The following is a 20,545-nucleotide window of genomic DNA, read 5'->3' on the forward strand; positions in this document are numbered from 1 at the left end:
TTAAGGGTTTCTGATTCAGTAGGCTGGGGTAGGGGTGGGAAGGAAGGAATTTGCATTTCTACTAAGTTCCTCGATGATGCTGATGTTGTTGATTTGGGGACCACACTTTGAAGACCACTGACAAAGAACATCCCTTCCTTTGTTTCAAAATTTGAGATGTACTGCATGAAAGGGTCTTTTAAAAGTAATTGTGGCAGTCAATATGAAGTCAATCTGACCAAGCAGAAATACTTCTAAACACGACCAGAGTCAAAGCTTTGGGTGCATATTTGTTTGATCATGTTTTTATTAAGGAAACAGTTAAGGGAAACTCTAGAATGAATGAAGATCACCCAGTCAGTCTTTTAAAGTCATGTCACGGACAAGGAAAATACAACTGGGAAAACTAAATTAATTTACATTTAAAATACAATCCATTTTATGGCCAGTTTCCTCAGATTAGAGTCAATGCCAGTCTCCCTCTCCAGTTATTGCCAAAAGCGGAAACCAACCAGGAAGGAGTGGAGGTTTCATTTTCAATTAGAAAAGAGGAAACAGGAGATTTAGTTTCTTATAGTTTAACAACTGTGTCGTTTTGTATTTCCGTGTCTAACGTGAGAACTGTGACTATGTTCCTTGAACACTCTTTAGCAACAGAACTCTAAGGAAATGTTCAAAAAGTTTAATGCTCTACTGAAAGAAGAAAGGAACTTAAGATGAAAATACAAATACACACACAAACACAAGCACATATGCTTTAAGTAGATAAATGGAAAAAGTTTGAAAAGAGTCTCATAAGTGATCTGTTAATCTGTTAAAAACAATCACCGCAAAATTCAATGAGTAATCATTAAAGGATTAAAATAGATTACTTTCCATTTAGGAAGTTTCTAAGGCTAGCTCTGATTTTAAAGTTCCTACAGCAAAAGAGATGGAGTTCCTAGGTGGCGCAAATGGTTAACATTCTTGGCTGCTAACCAAAAGGTTGGAGGTTCGAGTCCTTGGAAGAATAGGCCTGGTGATCTATTTCTGAAAAATCGTCATTTAAAATCCTGTGGAGCACAGTTTCACTCTGACACACATGGTGTCACCATGAGCTGGAATCAAATCAACTTCAACTGGGGTTTAAAGAGGGGGAGATGGGAGGGTACCCAGCAAATCTCAGTCTACACTACGAATTTCTTTTACTTTCCTTAAACCAAGAACTCATATGGAATATTTGTTCTTACTGGACATTGAGTAGAAAGTTACAAAGTATGACTTACATTTCATGAAGGAATATTTGTTTTGACCTAGTACAATATGATTTCCTTACTGAAACCCTTATATTTTATCCAACTCTGGTTCTTTAATTTCAAACATAAATTAGAATGGAAAAATAAATACGATGTTTAAATTTAATATTGAAATTTCTTAAATTTACAAGTAAGCAGTCCTCTCTGAATGCCAGTATTTTCCTAAATGAAATAAACAAATACACAAAAATACCACAGTTGTGAAAATACAGATTTAAGAGATTTTGATCAAAGGACTTCTGAAAACTACCCCTTTATGAGATCTTGGGGTGTGTCATGCAAATCCATCTAAAAGAACATCTGAGAAAAACGGTTTACTCAAAGGAAACTTGCTATAAGATTTTAAATGTAAAAGTTTGATTCAAATAAGCATCTTTACTGCCCTGCTGGGTTCCTTGAGAAAATTAAAATGTGCCCTGGCCCCTTAAGGGAGACCCTGAGAGGAGCTTCATGTCAAAAACATGCATCTAGTTGCCATTTTCTTTGAATAGCATAGCAGTATAAGAATAGGCATAGTTACTTGTTTCCTGTGCATAGTTTAAAGATGGAATTTTGAAATTGACTGCAAAACAGTGAGAGGTCTGTCAATTAGATACTCTTCCCTCTGGAGTTAATAATTTTTTATTTTTATTTTTTTTTTAGTTCTTAGGGTCTTCTCATGACCCAATATTTTAAAATAAAATGAATTTTTTTTACAAACTATTTCCCAAGCTAGGACTGTGAAACTAATTTAATTACATAAGCATCACCCCCCCCGCAAAAAAAATACTATTATAGATATAACTATACCTATCTGAAGGAGGTCAGCATAGGCCGAAAATCCATGATATCAAAACCATTGAATGTAATCAATTAAAGCATCAACTAATTCGTTAAACAGACAGGTTACTCATGTTACATGAATAAAATATTTATTGATTTTACTAATATTACAATTTACTAATAGATTATTTTTTCCTGAATTACCTTTTTTTAGAAGTATTAAGATATTTTACTCATTGTTTCCTAATCTTCTTCTATAAGAAAACCAAAACCAAACCCCCTGCCGTCGAGTCAGTTCCGACTCAGAGTGACCCCATAGGGTTTCCAAGGGTGTAAATCTCTTCTGAAGCAGACTGCCACATCTTTCTCCCATGGAACCACAGGTGGTTTTGAACTGCTGACCTTTAGATTAGCAATCGATCGCTTTAACCACTGCGCCACCAGGGCTCCTTCACTTCTTCCATAAGAGGTACCCTTTTTAAGGAAAAATGAACCACAATTCCCTTATAAGAGTAGTTCTATTGATGCATGGTACACATAATGCTAAAAGCCATTATGATTCAGTAATGCTTTTAAATAGATTTGTATTTTATTAATCTAAGTAACAGCAATGTATTTGAAAGAGGGCTGTAACTCTTCATGTAGCATATTATTCATTTGATCAAATGGCCACACTTAGGGTATATAGGGAGTGCTGGACCCCTTGCAATCATTTCTCCCCCCCACTCCTTGCACTGTGAGGTCTGAGGCCCACAAGTTAGGAAGCAAACTGGTCTAGTATATTTCAAGGACAGTGAATTATTTAAAGGCAGAATCCATACTTGATTTCCATTTACCTTCCTGACAGTGTCTTGAATGCAGCAGACAATCAAAGACGTTTTGAACGAACGTGTCCGTTGAAAAGGTACAATCAATTATACATTTTTATCCTAAGGTATTTTCAAGAGAAAGGAATCATAAACTACGGAGATAGAGGAACGCTGTTCCCACTCGAAAAGCATACAGAGGTGACAGTATTAATAAAAGATACATGTATTCCAGAGATGTCTCCACAGCTGGGAGAAAACAGCCAGGGACTTTGGACGTCACACCCTGATAGAAGGCATGGCATTGAACATTTCATAAAACACTTGACTGCCACATCTCTTGTGATAAATTACCTTGACTTTTTGCAACCTTGCTATTTCCGAAAATACGCAATTTTGTTATAAAAATCACTGATGACCAAACGACTTGATCATTATAAACCTCAAAGCTATATCTTAAAAAATTCTAAAATAAAGTTCACTGTGTGAATTTTAAAAGTAAACAAGTTCAAGATTCTAGAGTAAAAAAAAAAGGCAAAAACAATAATAACAAAAATCTTGCACGTTATGAAACTGAGTCAATAGCTTTCTCAGATCTCAGATTCCTGCTATTTTGTGAGTCAAACCCAAGAATTACACTGTCACGTGGTTAATGCCAAGTAGCACATTTTAAAAACACTATTAAAAATTGTAGTTTTTGCCTAGTGGGAAAAGTTTAAATGCTCTAACAGAGCTATTTCACTTTTTTTACGAGCCCCGGCCACATCTGAAAATTGGTTTTGCTCCTGTAGTATTAATAGCTAGCACCATTGCACCCCAAATGTGTTGCATTTCATACGGAGGAATTAAACATTCAAACACATAAGTTCAGGTAGCATGAAAAACACTATAGTTCTTTAAAAATAAGGATCTCCTTTTTTGTTTTTTAAATAGAGTTTCCTGCCAGAATAGATATTCCCCTAAGAAGAAACCGATACATAAAATGTCATTCCAAACTATCTCCGGGGCCAAACTTGCAATTTACTGATGCAAATGTTTTGGCTCCAGCTCATAGAGGAAGCAGGAAGTAGTTTCTCCAACTATTGGGCTGTGCCCACAGCCTACCATCAGGACAGAGTGGGCTGTGTCATTATTTGTCAAGCCGGTCTGTGGAAAGGTGCCTGCCGCCTCCGATTGTCAGCTCCAAAGCCATGCTCCGGCAGGCCCTGCCAAGGCTGGCTCCCTAACAGCGCCTGTTCATTTTCCTGTCACGGCACGCCGCGGCACTTGTACCACTGGGGTTGGACTGCACAGTGTTATCAGCGGCAGCCAAAGCCTTTTCTTGTTACTGGTAATAATGAGATGCACAAAGGAATGGCAGGGAGAGAGGTGGTGAAGAGGCAGGCCTTGGGGGAAGAAAATTAAGAGCAGCTTTGCACTATTGAAAGAGTCTGAGATAAGACCTCCTCATCTTGCTTCTCCCCACCCTCAGAAATTTCTGTATATGCCTTTAAAGAAAAGGATAATTTGAGAAAGTTTTAAGTTCTGAAATAATTCCCTGAAAAAGACGGCATGTGGGTAATTTCTATTTATTTGTCCACAGAATGGGATGCAGAGGAAGATTTCCAGGGGCTGCCAGGATTGCTGGGTGAGATACTGGATGTGAGGCTGGCTGGGGAAGGATCCTTCTCCTTACTGAGGGTTCCTGTAGTCAGCCTGGCAAAAATGTACTAGATACTAGAAAGAAGCTTAGAATTGGTGGCCGCCTCTCCATTGTCAGGAGTCCCCGGGTGATGCAAATGGTTAAACGCCCCACTACTAGTTGAAAGGTTGGCAGTTCAAACTGACCCAGAGGCACCTCGGAACACAGGCCTGGCAATCTGCTGCCAAAATGTCACAACCTTGAAAACCCTACGGAGCAGTTACACTCTGCTTACATGAGGTCACCATGAGTAGTTGACTCCTTGGCACCACCACCACCAACCATGTCCATTGCCCACCATACAAATCCCCATCATGCCCATCCAAACAACTCAGCACCTTGTTACAGATACATTCCTTTTAGTGTCCTTTAGCCCTCCCTGACTCAGCTGCTGGCAAAGTAAAAATTCCAGGCCGGGTAACATACTGAGTTCTTTATCAGTCAGTCCCTAGATATGGGTATATTTAAATGAATAATTGCTTTGACAAGTCATAGAAAACAAATTACTTTGGGAACGAAAAATAACACAGGTTTCTGAAAGGGATTAGAGATTGGAATGAAAAATACTGGGGTGTAGGGAGAAGGGCTGAAATAAAAGCAGAAAGCACCAAAGGAAATTTTACTTCCATCTTGACTTATTGAGAACCATATAGCTTCTGAAAAGAGGATGATCTGGATTTTAATACCATCTCTGCCAAGTTACCTACACTTTCAAAGACTTAGTTCTCTCAAAGGAAGACTTAGAACACTAATACCTATTTTATAGAATTTGGATGAGCATTAAAGCAAATAGCAGAAAGCAGGAAACGTACACACGCTGAGCATACGTTAGATCACTTTTCCCACCTGCCTTGTCTTGTCCTCTATTGTTGTAGTCCGGCTTTTTTGATTATCCATCAAATCTACAGATCCGACTATGCTGCTCTCAGACAAACCTCAAACACAAGTCCCCGGAGAAATGCCTGTTCCTTCATGAAAAGGAAAAACTGTGCCCAAGAAAACTTTCCAAACCTAGAGCCTCTCCCCAGAAATCACATCCGCACTGCTGCAGTCAGATGTCCTATCTCCCTGGTTCCCACCAGCTGTGATGTGATCTCTCCCTCACAGACCTGTCTTCCAAGAATAGAGCCCAGCAGATTGTGGTCAGGGGGAGTGTTGACAGAGTTGGTCGGTTGCCCTAGGTATTCCACACACCTGTAGGTAGACTCGACATCTGAGCCATTTGAATTTCAGGGGTGACTTGGTTATTTTAATGCTTCTCAAAGGAGGCTGATGTTTCCAGTGACCTTCTCCCCACTCCTCCCCATTAATTGCTCTTCAAGGTGAATTGGCCAAATGTGCTTGGTCAGATATGTTTGCAAAAAGGCCTATTTGCCAGTGGCCTAATCTTGAAACAGTATTGATGAGTCCTGTTAAAGACCAAATGAACTCTATGGTTATCCAAATCCACTAGCTTCGTCCAGACTGGCTTAATTTATAAAGAAGAAAGTTACAATTCCAAATGATGACTAGTTCTATTTTTCTTTACCCAATTCCTTATACAACCTCAGAGACAAATGCTCAAAGCCTCAATAGCTCCCAAGTGCCTTCTAATAGGTTCATTCTGTGGCTGATAGTTCTACCTGGCTTAGCACAGACCTGGGAAACTTCACACTTGTTGTAAAAATGACCCACTTAACATACCCAAATTGGAATAGCTGCTTGCCTATTTTCAGACATAAACCCACGTGGAGTAGGCAATATTTTATTTTATCCATATCCCATGTCTTTTTCTGCATAGGTGATTCAGATGCATCCAAAGGCCATCCTGCTTAAAAAACTCCAAAAAAAAACCCAGAAAATCTAAAGTTCCTTATATAATCTGTTCAAGTTTCAAACATTTTTATCAGAAAGTTTTTCCCCGTACGCCATGATTCAGTGTCTTGAAATAATGTACACACCAAAAAAGAATTTTCAAGAGGGTCTTATGACCACATTTGCAAAGGTGATTGAAAGCAGGAAGGGCCAAGGAGAGCACCTGAAATGCAGGCCCATGACATTTGCAAGATATTCCTTATCTCATCTTGTTATTCTCCTCCAGCTGCCTTGTAAGGGGCCTGTTTGCTGTGATTACCTGAGACAGAGAGGAAGTCATCCACCGAAGTGATGTCGTCCACGGCCTCGGTCAGGACTCGGACCTGCTTCTCCCACTGGTCCTTGAAGACGTCCATGTTATCCTGAGCAACTTTGCTTTGTGGCCGGGCAGCCAGTGTGAGAGCGGCATTAATGACCTATTTATTAGAAACAATCCAGGGACATGATGACCACACTCTTCAAAGAAAAGAACAAGTAGGTCAAAGACCATGTCAAAGCCATTGGACCCTGCAGCTTCTACAGACAGGCGAGTTCCCAGGGTTCAGAAAGGATGATCAAGAACATGAAATCTAAAGTAGATAGGTTATCAACTACCATTAGTTTTTGTTTACTTTGCTCTTCTTTTCTGAAGGTATGATAATTAGCCCCAGGTGTCAAAAAGTATTCACTGAGCAAGTTCCATTTACTTAGCACAGATGTGGCAGAAATATAACTCTTGCTTTCTGCACATGAAAGCTTGTAATTTAGTTATTGAAGCAAAGTGTTTAAATAACCACCCAAAACAAATACAACAAAGTCAAGACGAATGGAAAAGATTGCCACAGTTATTCTGAAGAGACAGGAGTAGTTAGAAACACTTTTTAAGAAAGGTAGAGCTTGAAACATCCCATGAATGATGGGTAGCACTTTTCAGAGAGAGGATATGGGGCAAAGCAAAGGAAGGGGTGATGTCAGGGTTGGAGTCTTGAGGGTCCTGAATATCAGGTCACTGATGGTCTTTTGAAACAAATTAAATGAATCTTACCTGGGGACACAGACTGTCAATCTGGGTGGCTGCCATCCGGACTAATTTCACCCCTTCCTCATTGTTGGATATGGAACAGGCCAAGTTGGCAACCTGTATTGAAGAGGGTTTGAGTGAAAACCATGTTGGAGCAAAGGAAAAAACGTACTGTTGCCTGACTTAGCAACTTTTCTGGATAATGCCAGGCCCAGGAGAATCCTTTCACAAATAAGATAAGGATAACCTTCAATGCTGAACCAAATATTACTAATTCTTATGCTGAGTATTAGACATTTCTGCCAGAAGACCAGGGTGCTGATAATGAATTATTACTTCAAGATTCTCAAGCACACAATGATGCATTTTAACTGGATTGCTTTGGACTGTCTTCCCATAAGGACTGCTCTGATCCTTCTTCATTCTCACGTGAGCCCCCAATACTCATGCTTGAGTACAGAATACTAGGATCTTGGAAACATCAGTACTAAACTGTGACCATTGACAGAAATGCTACAGGCAATTCTTTGAGGTGAAAAGAGACCCACAGTAAGCTAAAAATTAGAAAAAGCAAAGGAACTCAGGTCTGCCTGTCAAAGTCTGTCAGGAAGATGTTAATTCCACCAATAGCCATCACAAATGCTCTAAGTGGCCAGACAGGTGAGATAAATGAGTAGAAAAGACTGGCATAATCCAATAGGGAGTGGTAGAGAGTATAGTAAATTGGAAAACACACATCTAGTATAAAGGCCTTCAAATTTGATTTTTAAAAACACTCTACCAGCCAAAACAGCTGAACTGAATTCAAGCTTCAAGGTCAAGAGTTTCAACTCTCTTATTCCTTCTCTTCAAGGAGTGTGAGTTGGTAAGTCACACTGATTGGCCAAGGTCAACAGCATACACTGTCAACATCAAAACACTGATTTGTCCCATCAGGCTGGTGTCAAGAGGACAGGAGTATGGGGATTAGAAAGGTCAAAGGAGAGAAGGGCAGCCAGGGCTAGGAGCGGTCTGGGCAAGTAGAACAAGTGATTAGCAGAGAGAATCCCCTGGAGCATCTTGACCACCTGTCCTTTCATATCCTGCTCACCTCCATTCTACAAAACCAGGCTGCTGCCCTGCCAGACCCTAAAGTCCCGGGAGATTATAATGCACTACACAGATTACAGTTCCTAACATGAAAGAAATCTCAGGCAGTGTGGGGCAGTAGGGAGAGCACAAAACTAGAAATAAGGAAGTCCCCACTTCTATCTCAACCACTAATCAGCTACATGATCTTGGGCAAGTCCCTTCACATTTGGAAGACTATTTCCTTATCAGCAAAATGAGACAGGTGGACAGTGATACTATGAATACTGTCAGAGGTTATTTCAATAAATCATTAATGAAAAGAATCCTGTTTTGAAGCATTTGAGGAAGATAGAGAACACATAGAGTCTACTACAATCACAGTAGATACTATGAGAAACCACAGATTGATTTCTAAAAATCATCACGTAGTTTCGTACATTTTATACTTTACCTTTGATTCTTCAGATAATATTCAATATTTTACTTAGTTTTCAAAAGAAGTCTGTGAGAAAGGCAAGTGTGCTGTTTTATACCTATCTGTTAGAAAGGATATTGAGTGCCCAGGGACAGGAGGCTGCTTATGGAGGCAGAGCAGAACTAATAATGCAGCTCTCCTAACTTCAGTTTCCTTTTGTTATGCTACATTGTCTCCACATGGAATTTTGATTAATCTTTGCTATATGTGCATTCTCCCCCAATAGTCTGTCAGTTTGTCGCACTGTGGGGGCTTGCGTGTTACTATGATGTTGGAAGCTGTGCCGCTGGTATTCAAATACCAGCAGGGTCACCCATGGCAGACGGGTTTCAGCTGAGCTTTCAGACTAAGAGAGACTAGGAAAAAAGATCTGGGGGTCTACTTCTGAAAAAAATTATACAGTGAAAACTTTATATATAGCAGCAGTTCATTGTCTGATATAGTGAAGGAAGATGAGCCCCTCAGATTGGAAGGCATTCAAAGACAACTGGGAAAGAGCTGCCTCCTCAAAGTAGAGACAACCTTAATGACGTGGATGGAGTCAAGCTTTCAGGACCTTCATTGCTGATGTAGCACAACTCAGAATGGGAAGAAACAGCTGCAAACATCCATTAATAATGGGAACGTCGAATATATGAAGTATGAATCTAGGAAAATTCGAAATCGTCAAAAATGAAATGGAGCACATAAACATTGATATCCTAGGCATTAGTGAGCTGAAATGGACTGGTACTGGACATACTGAATGGGAAAATCATATGGTCTACTATGCCGGGAATGACAAATTGAAGAGGAATAGCGTTGCATTCATAGTCAAAAAGAACATTTCAAGGTCTATCCTGAAGTACAATGCTGTCAGTGATAAGATAATATCCATACACCGACAAGGAAGACCAGATAATACCACTATTATTCAAATTTACACACCAACCACTAAGGCAAAAGATGAAGAAATGGACGATTTTTACCAACTTCTGCAGTCGGAAATTGATCAAACATGCAATCAAGACGCATTGATAATTACTTGTGATTGGAATGCAAAAGTTGAAAACAAAGAAGGATTGGTAGTTGGAAAACATGACTTTGGTGATCGAAATGATGCCAGAGATCACATGATAGAATTTTACAAGACCAACAACTTATTCATTATAAATACCTTTTTTCAACAACATAAATGGCAACTACACATGTGGACCTCACCAGATAGAATACACAGGAATCAAATCAACTACATCAGTGGAAAGATACGATGGAAAAGCTCAATATCATCAGTCAGAACAAGGCCAGGGTCTGACCGCTGAACAGATAATCAATTGCTCATATGCAAGTTCAAGCTGAAGCTGAAGAAAATTAGAACAAGTCCACGAGAGCCAAAGTACAACCTTGAGTGTATCCTATCTGACTTTAGAGACCATCTGAAGAATAGATTTGATGCACTGAACACTAATGACTGAAGACCAGCCGAGTTGTAGAATGACATCAAAAACTTGAAGCTGAAGAAAATTAGAACAAGTCCACGAGAGCCAAAGTACAACCTTGAGTATATCCTATCTGACTTTACAGACCATCTGAAGAATAGATTTGATGCATTGAACACTAATGACTGAAGACCAGCCGAGTTGTAGAATGACATCAAAAACTTCATACATGAAGAAAGCAAGAGGTCATTAAAAAGACAGGAAAGAAAGGAAAGACCAAAATGGATGTCAAAAGAGACTCTGAAACTTGTCTTGATCTTCGAGTAGCTAATGTGAATAGAAGAAATGATGAAATAAAAGAGCTGAACAGAAGATTTCAGAGGGCAGCTCGAGAAGATAAATATTATATAACCTCATGTGTAAAGACCTGGAGTTAGAAAACCAAAAGGGAAGAACACTCTTGGCATTTCTCAAGCTGAAAGAATTGAAGAAGAAATTTAAGCCTTGAGTTGCAATAGTGAAGGATTCTATGGGCAAAATACTTAATGATGCATGAAGCATCAAAAGGGGATGCAAGGAATACACAGAGTCACTATACCAAAAAGAACTCGTTGACATTCAGTCATTTCAGGAGGTAGCATATGATCAAGAACTGATGGCATTGATGGAAAAAATCCAAGTTTCACTGAAGACATTGGTGAAAAACAAGGCTCCAGAAATTGACGAAATACTAATTGAAATGTTTCAACAAAGGGATACAGCACTGGAAATGCTCACTCATCTATGCCAAGAAATTTGGAAGTCAGCTACCTGGCCAACCAACTGGAAGAGATCCATATTTATGCCTATTCTAAAGAAAGGTGATCCAACAGAATGCGTAAATTATCGAACAATATCATTAATATTGCATGCAATTAAAATTTTGCTGAAGATCATTTAAAAGCAGTTGCAGCAGTACATTGACAGGGAACTACTAGAAATTGAAGGTGGACTCAGAAGAGGAGGTGGAACAAGGCATATCATTGCTGATGTCAGATGGATCCTGGCTGAAAGCAAAGAATACCAGAAAGATGTTTACCTATGTTTTATTGACCATGCAAAGTCATTTGACTGGGTGGATCATAACAAATAATGGATAACATTTTGAAGAATGGGAATTGCAGAACACTTAATTCTGCTCATGAGGAACTTGTACATAGATCAAGAGGCAGTCTTTCGAACAGAACAAGGGGATACTTCGTGGTTTAAAGTCAGGAAAGGGGTACATCAGGGTTGTATCCTTTCATCATACTTACTCAATCTGTATGCTGAGCAAATAATCTGAGAAGCTGGACTATATGAAGAAGAATAGGGCATCAGGATTGGAGGAAGACTCATTAACAACCTGTGTTACGCAGATGAAACTACCTTGCTTGCTGAAAGCAAAGAGGACTTGAAACGCTTAAATCATCATAAATGGATAATCGATTGAAGTTGTCAAGGATTTCATTTTACTTAGATCCACAATCAACACCCATGGAAGCAGCAGTCAAGAAATCAAAGGACACACTGTATTGGGCAAATCTGCCACAAAAGACCTCTCTGTAAAGTGTTAAAAAGCAAAGGTATCACTTTAAGGACTCAGGTGCACCTGATCCAAGCCATGGTGTTTTTAATCGCCTCATATGCATGCGAAAGCTTGGCAATGAATAAGGAAGACTAGAGAAGAATTGACACCTTTGAATTATGGTGTTGGCAAAGAATGTTGAATATACCATGGACTCCCAAAAGAACAAACAAATCTGTTTTGGTAGAAGTACAGCCAGAATGCTCCTTAGAAGCCAGGATAGTGAGACTTCGTCTCACATACTTTGGACATGTTATCAGGAGGATCAGTCCCTGGAGAAGGACATCATGCTTGGTAAAGTAGAGGGTCAGTGACAAAAAGGAAGACCCTCAACGAGATGGACTGACAAACTGGCTGCAACAATGGACTGAAGAATAACAATGATAGTGAGGATGGCGAAGGACTGGGCAGTGTTTCTTTCTGTTGTACATAGGGTCGCTATGAGTCAGAACCAACTCGACAGCACCTAATGACTACAACAAAATGAATTTTCTACTTTTGAATATGCTTAATATTTTCCATTAAAAAAAAAAGTTCTATAAAAAGGTAGCAACTACAAAGTATTCTATCACCAGCCTGGTGGGACTCTTTCTTGCACCTGTACAAGTCTCAAAGAAGAACAGTCTAAGTCGAAAGTAAACCTGAATATGGCTTGGAGTGAAGGTATTCAGACAGCGGAAGGGTACCAGCCTGAACATAGAAGAGGAGTACTGTAATGGACTGTGTAAGTCACAGAGGTGACTCTCCAGACCACACACAACCCCCGACTTGTGCAGATGCCTGCCCTGGGGGACTTAGGGCCCAGCGGATCTGGATCCTCATGAGGGAGATGTCAACCAGGACTTCCACACGATAATAATAAACTTTTTCTCTGTGTATCTTTTGATATGTTTTCTCATCCTTTGTTTAAATAAGCTTTATTATGGTTTGGATTTAATGTGAGAACCTCGTCGCCCAAAGAATCTTAGTAGGAGGAACAGTGCTAGCAACACTTGGCAAAAATAAAGAGCTGGCAACTCCCAATTGTACTCCAATTATTTATTCTCTTTAATTCTACTGATCCATAAATCCCAAAGTCTGGCAGCCTCCAGTCTGCAATGTACTCCTGCCATTTAAGTCCACTTAAAATCAAAATTTTATTTACCTTGCATTGTATTCCGAAATATTCTGTAAATATGTAACAATATGGTACTAAGGATTTCATTACCTCAAAAGGCAGGTTTGCATATTTATAATTGGTCATGGACTCAGTCCAAATCCCCACCTTCCTTATTTTCCTTTGGTTTACCTATCTCTGTTTCTTAACTCAATTCATTGGCATTGTGGTGACTTTGAATATGGTTGTTGGTATCATGACTTCTAGATCTCTAGCAGTAAATGTCCGTAAGCTACAGTCTTTCTAGCAACTTCCATTCAATAATGTAGCTAGAAATGCCGTAGCATTTTAACACCAATCTAAGATGACTGAACACAGTAGGAACTATTGATTTCCACAATACAGTATTTTCCTCTTTTTATCAATTTAACACGATAAATAATCTTCCTAAGGTTTGTGAGCAAAGGGACTAGAATCATTAGACATTTGGAAAAAGTTAAGGTGTCCAGAAACATGGACAATAGACTATTAATGTGTATGAGTCAACCTAACAAGTCACATTTGTGGGGCATGTATCTCTCAGCAGGCCATGGCCTCTGCTTTCTCCATCCTTGAAATGTTTACAACTTAACTGAGGCAACAAGAGTAAGATGTCTTCTTGGAAGCTTAGAAAACAATAAAGCTTATCATTAAGTATTAATATTGAACTATTTTAGACTGATTTGTGATTTCCAAAAGTTGAAAAGGCCATATGTATAGACGGCATAGCTCCTTGGTGAGCTAATGGTACTAAATTCTCTTCAATATCTGACGAAAGGAAGCCCTTCTCCCTAACTTCTGAGAGCGAAAGGGAAAGACCAGCTTAGTCTTCTATTTCTGAGTTTCGTACTTTAAAAACTGGCTATCTTGGGGAAAAAGAGGAAGCTTAGAAGCCATGACTATATTGTGTGCTGCTAACTCAAGGAGCTTTAAGAATTCAGAAAAAGAAGTGATCAGTGCTCTTGGATGGGAATCAATAAACATGGAGAGGAGGTATGATATCCATCTTACAATATGTCTTTTCTGACTGACTCTATGGATGCTCCAAGATTTGATTCTTTTTTTCTTTTCTGGGGGCACAATCTGTAAGAAGGTGAAACAAACAATAATATCGTTAACAGGATCTAGAAAGACAATAAAGCAGCAAGAAGCACTGATGCTGATTCTTCCAAGAAAGTAACGTGTTCTTTGAACTGAAATTGTATTGTAACTGGCTTACATTCTCTAGCCCTTTAACAATCATCTTTTCGCTGTTGTTAGATGCCATCAGTTTGGCCCCCAACTTGTGGTGACCCCATGCATAATGGAATGAAACTCTGCCTGGTCCTGCACCATCCCCATGATTGGTTAGGGATTGGGCCCTTGTGCTCTGTAAGGTTTTCACTGGCTGATTTTTGGAAGTAGATCACCAGGCCTTTCTTCCTAGTCTGTCTTAGTCTAGAAGATCTGCTGAATCCTGTTCAGCATCATAACAACATGCAAGCCTTCACTAATAGACGGATAGTGGCTGCTCATGAAGTGCATTGGCTGGGAATCAAACACAGGTCTCCAGCATGAAAGGTGTGAATTTTACCACTGAACCACCAATGATCACTTCAGCTCACCAAAAACAGAATGACAGTACTCTTTACATTCTGATGACGCAGTTAAAAATGACAAAATCAGAAAGGTGTGCAGCCCTCATAAAAATACATTAAGGTCCTTTAAAATGCAAGATGTTTTTAATCACAGAAAAAACCTACACAGTTCAAAGCTCCAGATGAACAGCACATCGTGGCTGTGAAATTGTTTTTGTGTGGACATCACTGCAGGAAACAGTTCCATCTCAAAAATGCCACAGTCTTGTTTGAACACTTACAGGAAATGCGAAACTGCCTTGATGGCTGAGCTTTAATTAGACATTTAAAACCTCTGCTAATAATGTATGTAGGCATTTAACTCCAAAGTGATATGAGATGCATCAGAAAAATGAGAACGTTTTCTTCTTTTCTGGACCTGGAAATCAAATTACATTTTTTAATATTCGTGATTCTGTTCAATTCCAAACACCAGCACAGATTCAGCGCATTCAACCCCCAGACACTGTATCATTTCATTAATTTTTGTGGCTTCGGGTACCTTATTAGTGTTTTAAGAAGAGCACGCTTCTGAAATAAAGCAGAATAGCAATTCAGAGGTCCATGAACACTTGCTCCTCATGTTAATATTTCATCATCAGCATAAATTTGAGAATAAAATGAACTTATTTACTATTAAAAGGGAATTAGTTGAATTTACAGTCACTAGAGTCACATGGCCATATAAAACCATGCAGAGAAGGGATAACAGCACAAATTCTGTGCAAACTATTATTCTCTATAACAACCACGGCAATGCAGAATGCTATGGTCTCAAGCTGAAGATTTATTCACTTGCCAGGGCTGATATGGTTAGCACCCAAAAAGGTGTTAATGTATACGCACCTATCTTGCATTGAATTCCAAGGTTCGAACAGAACATGCCTGCTATATAATAGATGGAACTTTACAATTTAGTAGAAGGTGAAATGATATACCCCCCTGAAAACTTTGAGAGGCAAACTGAAGCAGCTGATGTTAAGACAGGGGGATTCAGCTTTAAGAAGATGATGGGATTCTGCAGAGTTGGACCTACTACCTGTAGACTAAGTGGCCACCTTCACAACTTGACTTGAGGAGAACCCACAGGTCCAGATGCCCCCAAGAGTGCTGGCAGTACTGCACCTCTTTCATACTCAGGTATTACGGAATCATTTTAAAATGCAGCTGCTGCCTCGCACTAACGCGCTGCCACTCTACCTGGAATAAGTTTATCAGCCATGTGAACAGTCCTGAGACTTTGAAAGACAGAGGAGAATTAGACAGAAGGGATCACTTGACACAGGGAAGGGTAGCTCCACAGCAGTCGGCAGCTGAGGGCAGCACGAAGACACTGGGGGACAGGAGGAAATGAGAAACCCTTCTTTTTATTGCCTCCCCAAAGCATCTGGCACTCTTGATCATTCTATATACTTTAATTTTTTTTTTTTAATCATATAATGGTTAAGAACCTGTACTTTGGATTCAGGCCACTTGAGGTTATGTCTTGACTCTTATTCTTGCCAGCTAGACAAGGTGCTTTGCCTCTCTAAGCCTCAGTCTCCTCAACTATGAAATGTAAAAATAAAATAATAAGACTCTCTGTCCCATAACATGGTTATAAGGCTGAAATGAGAAATGGAAAGAGTGCTTAACCAAGCATTCAGTAAGGATATGACCAATGTTATTTTCATAATAGGCAATTTTACTGAAAGGTCACTATAAAGGTAAAGAAGTATTTCAATAACAGTATCTGACCACTAGTTTATTCATTAAGTCATCCAATAAATATTGAATGACTAATATGAACCAGACATCGAAGATACATAGGCAATCAAGTTAAGTACTATTCCTACCATTAAGGAGCTTATATTTTAGGGGGAAGACAGGATTTGAACAAGTAAATGCATTTTAAAAATTCATGTTGTCATAAGTACTGCAAATGAAATAAAGGGGAGGCAACAATAGAGGGTGAGGGGAGATCTACTTTATATGTGATCATTTGTTCAGTTTATTTTTCAGTTATATAAAAGTTTTATAAAGTGGCCGTCTTAGTAGGCATCTTTTTGTCACTGCTTCTTTCACCTCTTACTACATCAGAAATATTTTCCATATACTTTTAATCATTAATTTTTTAATGATTGAATAAGACATCATCATATTATTGACTCATTATTTGTCGAATCAATTCCCTGCTGCCTTACATTTACGGGATTCTCCAATGTTTGCTATTATCAAAACCAAAGTAACATGCATCTTTAGGCATCTAGTTTTTGGTCCTGTCAGAAGTGGACTTCCTGGGTCAGGGAAATTGGTATAGCACATAATAACATGGCCATAGTGCTTGCTGCAATGTCCCCATAATGAATGGCTTATTCTCCAGTGTCACCAGCACTGCCTTCCACACTCCTCAACACTGTTCCTCCTTGACTCCTCTGCCACCACACCATCTGAATGCCTTTCCAACTTCCATTCTGTAAACTACAAGTGTAAATCAGGATTTCTTTTTTTTTTTCCTTCAGTATTTTTTTAAATTGTGATTCAGATGAAGGTATACAGAATAGTTTCTCATTAAACAGTACACATATTGTTTTATGACATTGGTTAACAACCCCATAGCATGTCAACACTCTCCCTTCTCAACCTTGGGCTCCTTATTACCAGCTTCCCTGTCCCCTCCTGCCTTCTAGTCCTTGTCCCTGGGCTGTTGTGCCCCTTTAGTCTCGTTTTGTTTTATGGGCCTGTCCCATCTTTGGCTGAAGGGTGAACCTTGGGAATGACTTCATTACTGAGCTAAAAGGGTGTCTCAGGGTTTCTCCAGTCTCTGTCAGGCCAGTAAGTCTGGTCTTTTTTTGTGAGTTAGAATTTTGTTCTACATTTTTCTCCAGCTCTGTCCAGGACCCTCTATTGTGATCCCTGTCAGAGCAGTCAGTGGTGGGAGCCGGGCACCATCTAGTTGTACTGGATTCAGTGTTGTGGAAGCCGTTGCCCATTAGTCCTTTGGACTAATCTTTAAAATCGAGATTTCTTAACACTTCACATTTCCCCAGATAGACTGTCAATTCTTGGAGGACAGAAGTCTCCACCACACCTAGCCCTGCGCTGGAGACTAAGTGTTCAATTCCGATTTTTTTAAATTTGCTAAATCCTACAAGTTTCCATCATGCTGTATAAACTAAAGCACCATTCACCTTGTCATAGCCTAGTGATAACCAGGAGCACTCTGAGTTCTATGGTCTAGAATCGGGAGCAAGCATATGTTCTCTGTACCATCCTTTTATCATCAGATTGGTGTCTGGTGACTGATACCAAATGAAGCATATACAACATCCTGCCACACAGTGCTAGGAAGCCATTTCTTCATGATTCCACCAGGCTCTATACCCTTGTCTGTACTTATACACCTAGGAGAACACACATGTGTATTCCTAGGGCTCCTCAGAGATGCAGAACAGCTCTTTTGTCTGTGTACTTAGGGACACAAGCACCACTAGCAAATGCTGTTTGCATGCCTCTGCTCAAATTAAAGTGATCAGTCTGCCCTGGTGACTTTAATGGAGGCAATCACCAGTCCACATTCATGAACAAATTGGTGTTCCTGCTTCATAGGTGAATCACTCAGCATAAATCTATACCTTTCATATATAAAAACCTCAGTGGCTTAAAGTAATGCAGTAAAGCATCACCTAATGCCTTCCTGGTGCAGGTTCATCAATAACGGGTGGTTGTGTAAAAAGAATAGGAGAGACATATTGTGTGTTATAGAAAATCATGTGATGAATGTAATGCCCTTTTAATTACTACAGGCCTTCTGGGATTTTGTTTTCTCCATCCTTATTCTGAGGAACTGAAATGTTATCACTCTCCACTATTAATGGCCTTCTCAGAGTCTCACATAATTAAATTAAATCTTAACTTTTCCCAGTGAATAAAACTTGTTGACCTTCATACACATGGGAAGCATCTCCTGCTGCATATCAGCCAGGTTCTGTCTCCAGAGGTGGAAAAGGGCTGCACTGAATCATCTAGAGCTGGGCATTTAGCAGGAGTCAAAGGACTGTTTGAGGAATGAAGTGCTGGGCAGGGAAATAAATGAGTGCAGCTACATCACCAGCCTGGTCTCACACATTTCAAGATGAGGAGTGCAAGTGTGGAGTCAAGGCCATAATCACAGCACAGAGTGACTCTAACCACCCTAACCAAATATTGGTCTGTGACTTTAGCCCCTTTTGCATACAGAAGTACTTGGAAGCTCCTACTCCCCCAATTTGTGTCCCTGTTTTTGGGGGGAGGCAAGTACCTTCACCGATTAAATTCCTAGCAATCACTTAAGTTCAATTCAAGGTCTGCATATCCCTGAAGAATTCCCAGTCACAGTGGCCAACAGGAATATCTTTTTCTTCTGAACTCCATCCGGCTTACTTCCTGTACCACTGGTTGCTACTCACCTCATATTATTGTTTTATTCTTATTTGTGGTATTGTGGATAGATGGATAAATACAGAATTAGATATAGACATAACTACAGGTATAAATATTGTGCATATTCAACTAAATTTCTTCCTCCTTGAGGATAATGTGTCTTATTCATCTTTGGGTCCCCTATGGCTGTCTGTACACTACTTTGGACACAGTAGGTACAAATGTGGTTCCAAGGCTGTGTCTCATTTCCTGGATGCTTTCTTACTTCTCACCCCCACCTGCACTTACCTCTCCTGAGTCTTACTCTCTCTTATTAATGTTCGTTTACCTCACAAAGGATGCTAAATGATTAATCAAAGTAAGTACTCACTAAAGCAATAGTTTCTCCTGCTAGGTAATACAACCACCACTCATCTGTCAGTTTGTCGTTCTGTGGTCACTTGTATGTTGCTGTGATGGTGGAAGCTAGGCTAGCAGTATTTCCAATAACAGCAGGATCACCCATGGTGGACAGATTTCAGCAGAGCTTCCAGATTAAGACAAAGTAGGAAGAAGGACCTGGAGATCTACTTCTGAAAAAATTGGCCAGTGCCAACCTTATAGATAGCAGTGGAACATTGTCTGATGTAGTGCCAGAAGATGAGCCTCTCAGGTTGAAAGGCACTCAAAATACAACTAGGGAAGAGCCGCCTACTCAAAGGAAAGTCAACCTTAATGACCTGGATGCAATAAAACTTTCGGACCTTCATTTACTGGTGTGATACAATTTAAAATGAGAAAAAAACAGCTACAAACATCCATTAATAATCAGAATATGCAAAGTATGAACCTAGGAAAATTGGAAGTCATCAAAAACGAAACGGAATGCATAAAGATCAATATTCTAGGCATAAGTGAGCTGAAATGGACTGGTATTGGCCATTTCGAATTGGACAATCAGATGGTTTACTATGCCAAGAACGACAAATTGAAGAGGAATGGTATCACTTTCCTCATCAAAAGGGACATTTCACGATCTATCCTGAAGTACAACACTGTCAGTGATAAGATAATATCCATACACCTACAAGGAAGACAGGTTAATTCGACTATTATTAAAATTTACACATCAACTGCTAATGTCAAAAATAAAGAAATTGAAGATTTTTACCAAGTTCTGCAGTCTGAAATTCATCAAACATGCAATCAAGATATATTGATAATTATGGGTGATTGGAATACGAAAGTTGGAAACAAAGAAGGATTGGTAGCTGGTAAATATGGCCTTGGTGATAGAAATGACACCGGAGATTGCATGATAGAATTTTGTAAGACCATCAATTTATTCATTGCAAATACCTTTTCTCAACAATAAACGGTAACTATACATGTGACTATGTATTTCACCAGATGAAATACATAGGAATCAAATCAACTACATCTGTGGAAAGAGACAATGGAAAAGCT

At 39.5% G+C, this 20,545-nt stretch overlaps 1 protein-coding gene across 6 annotated transcripts in view; it reads right to left on the minus strand.

The window, feature by feature from the left end:
* Positions 1-20,545, minus strand: part of CTNNA2 (catenin alpha 2) — a 1,267,087-nt gene that overhangs the window by 107,929 nt on the left and 1,138,613 nt on the right. For 5 of the 6 annotated variants that reach the window (XM_004369147.1, XM_004369146.1, XM_012555844.1 and 2 more), the window contains 2 exons: positions 7,402-7,494; positions 6,637-6,793 (listed from right to left, as the gene is read on the minus strand). In XM_004369147.1, the coding sequence (XP_004369204.1) occupies positions 6,637-6,793; positions 7,402-7,494 (250 nt within the window). The remainder of the gene's footprint in view (positions 1-6,636; positions 6,794-7,401; positions 7,495-20,545) is intronic. The other variant, XM_023732394.1, reaches the window with a different exon arrangement.

Source organism: Trichechus manatus, unplaced genomic scaffold (genome assembly GCF_000243295.1).
Source record: "Trichechus manatus latirostris isolate Lorelei unplaced genomic scaffold, TriManLat1.0 scaffold00004, whole genome shotgun sequence".
Taxonomy (NCBI): Eukaryota; Metazoa; Chordata; class Mammalia; order Sirenia; family Trichechidae; genus Trichechus; species Trichechus manatus.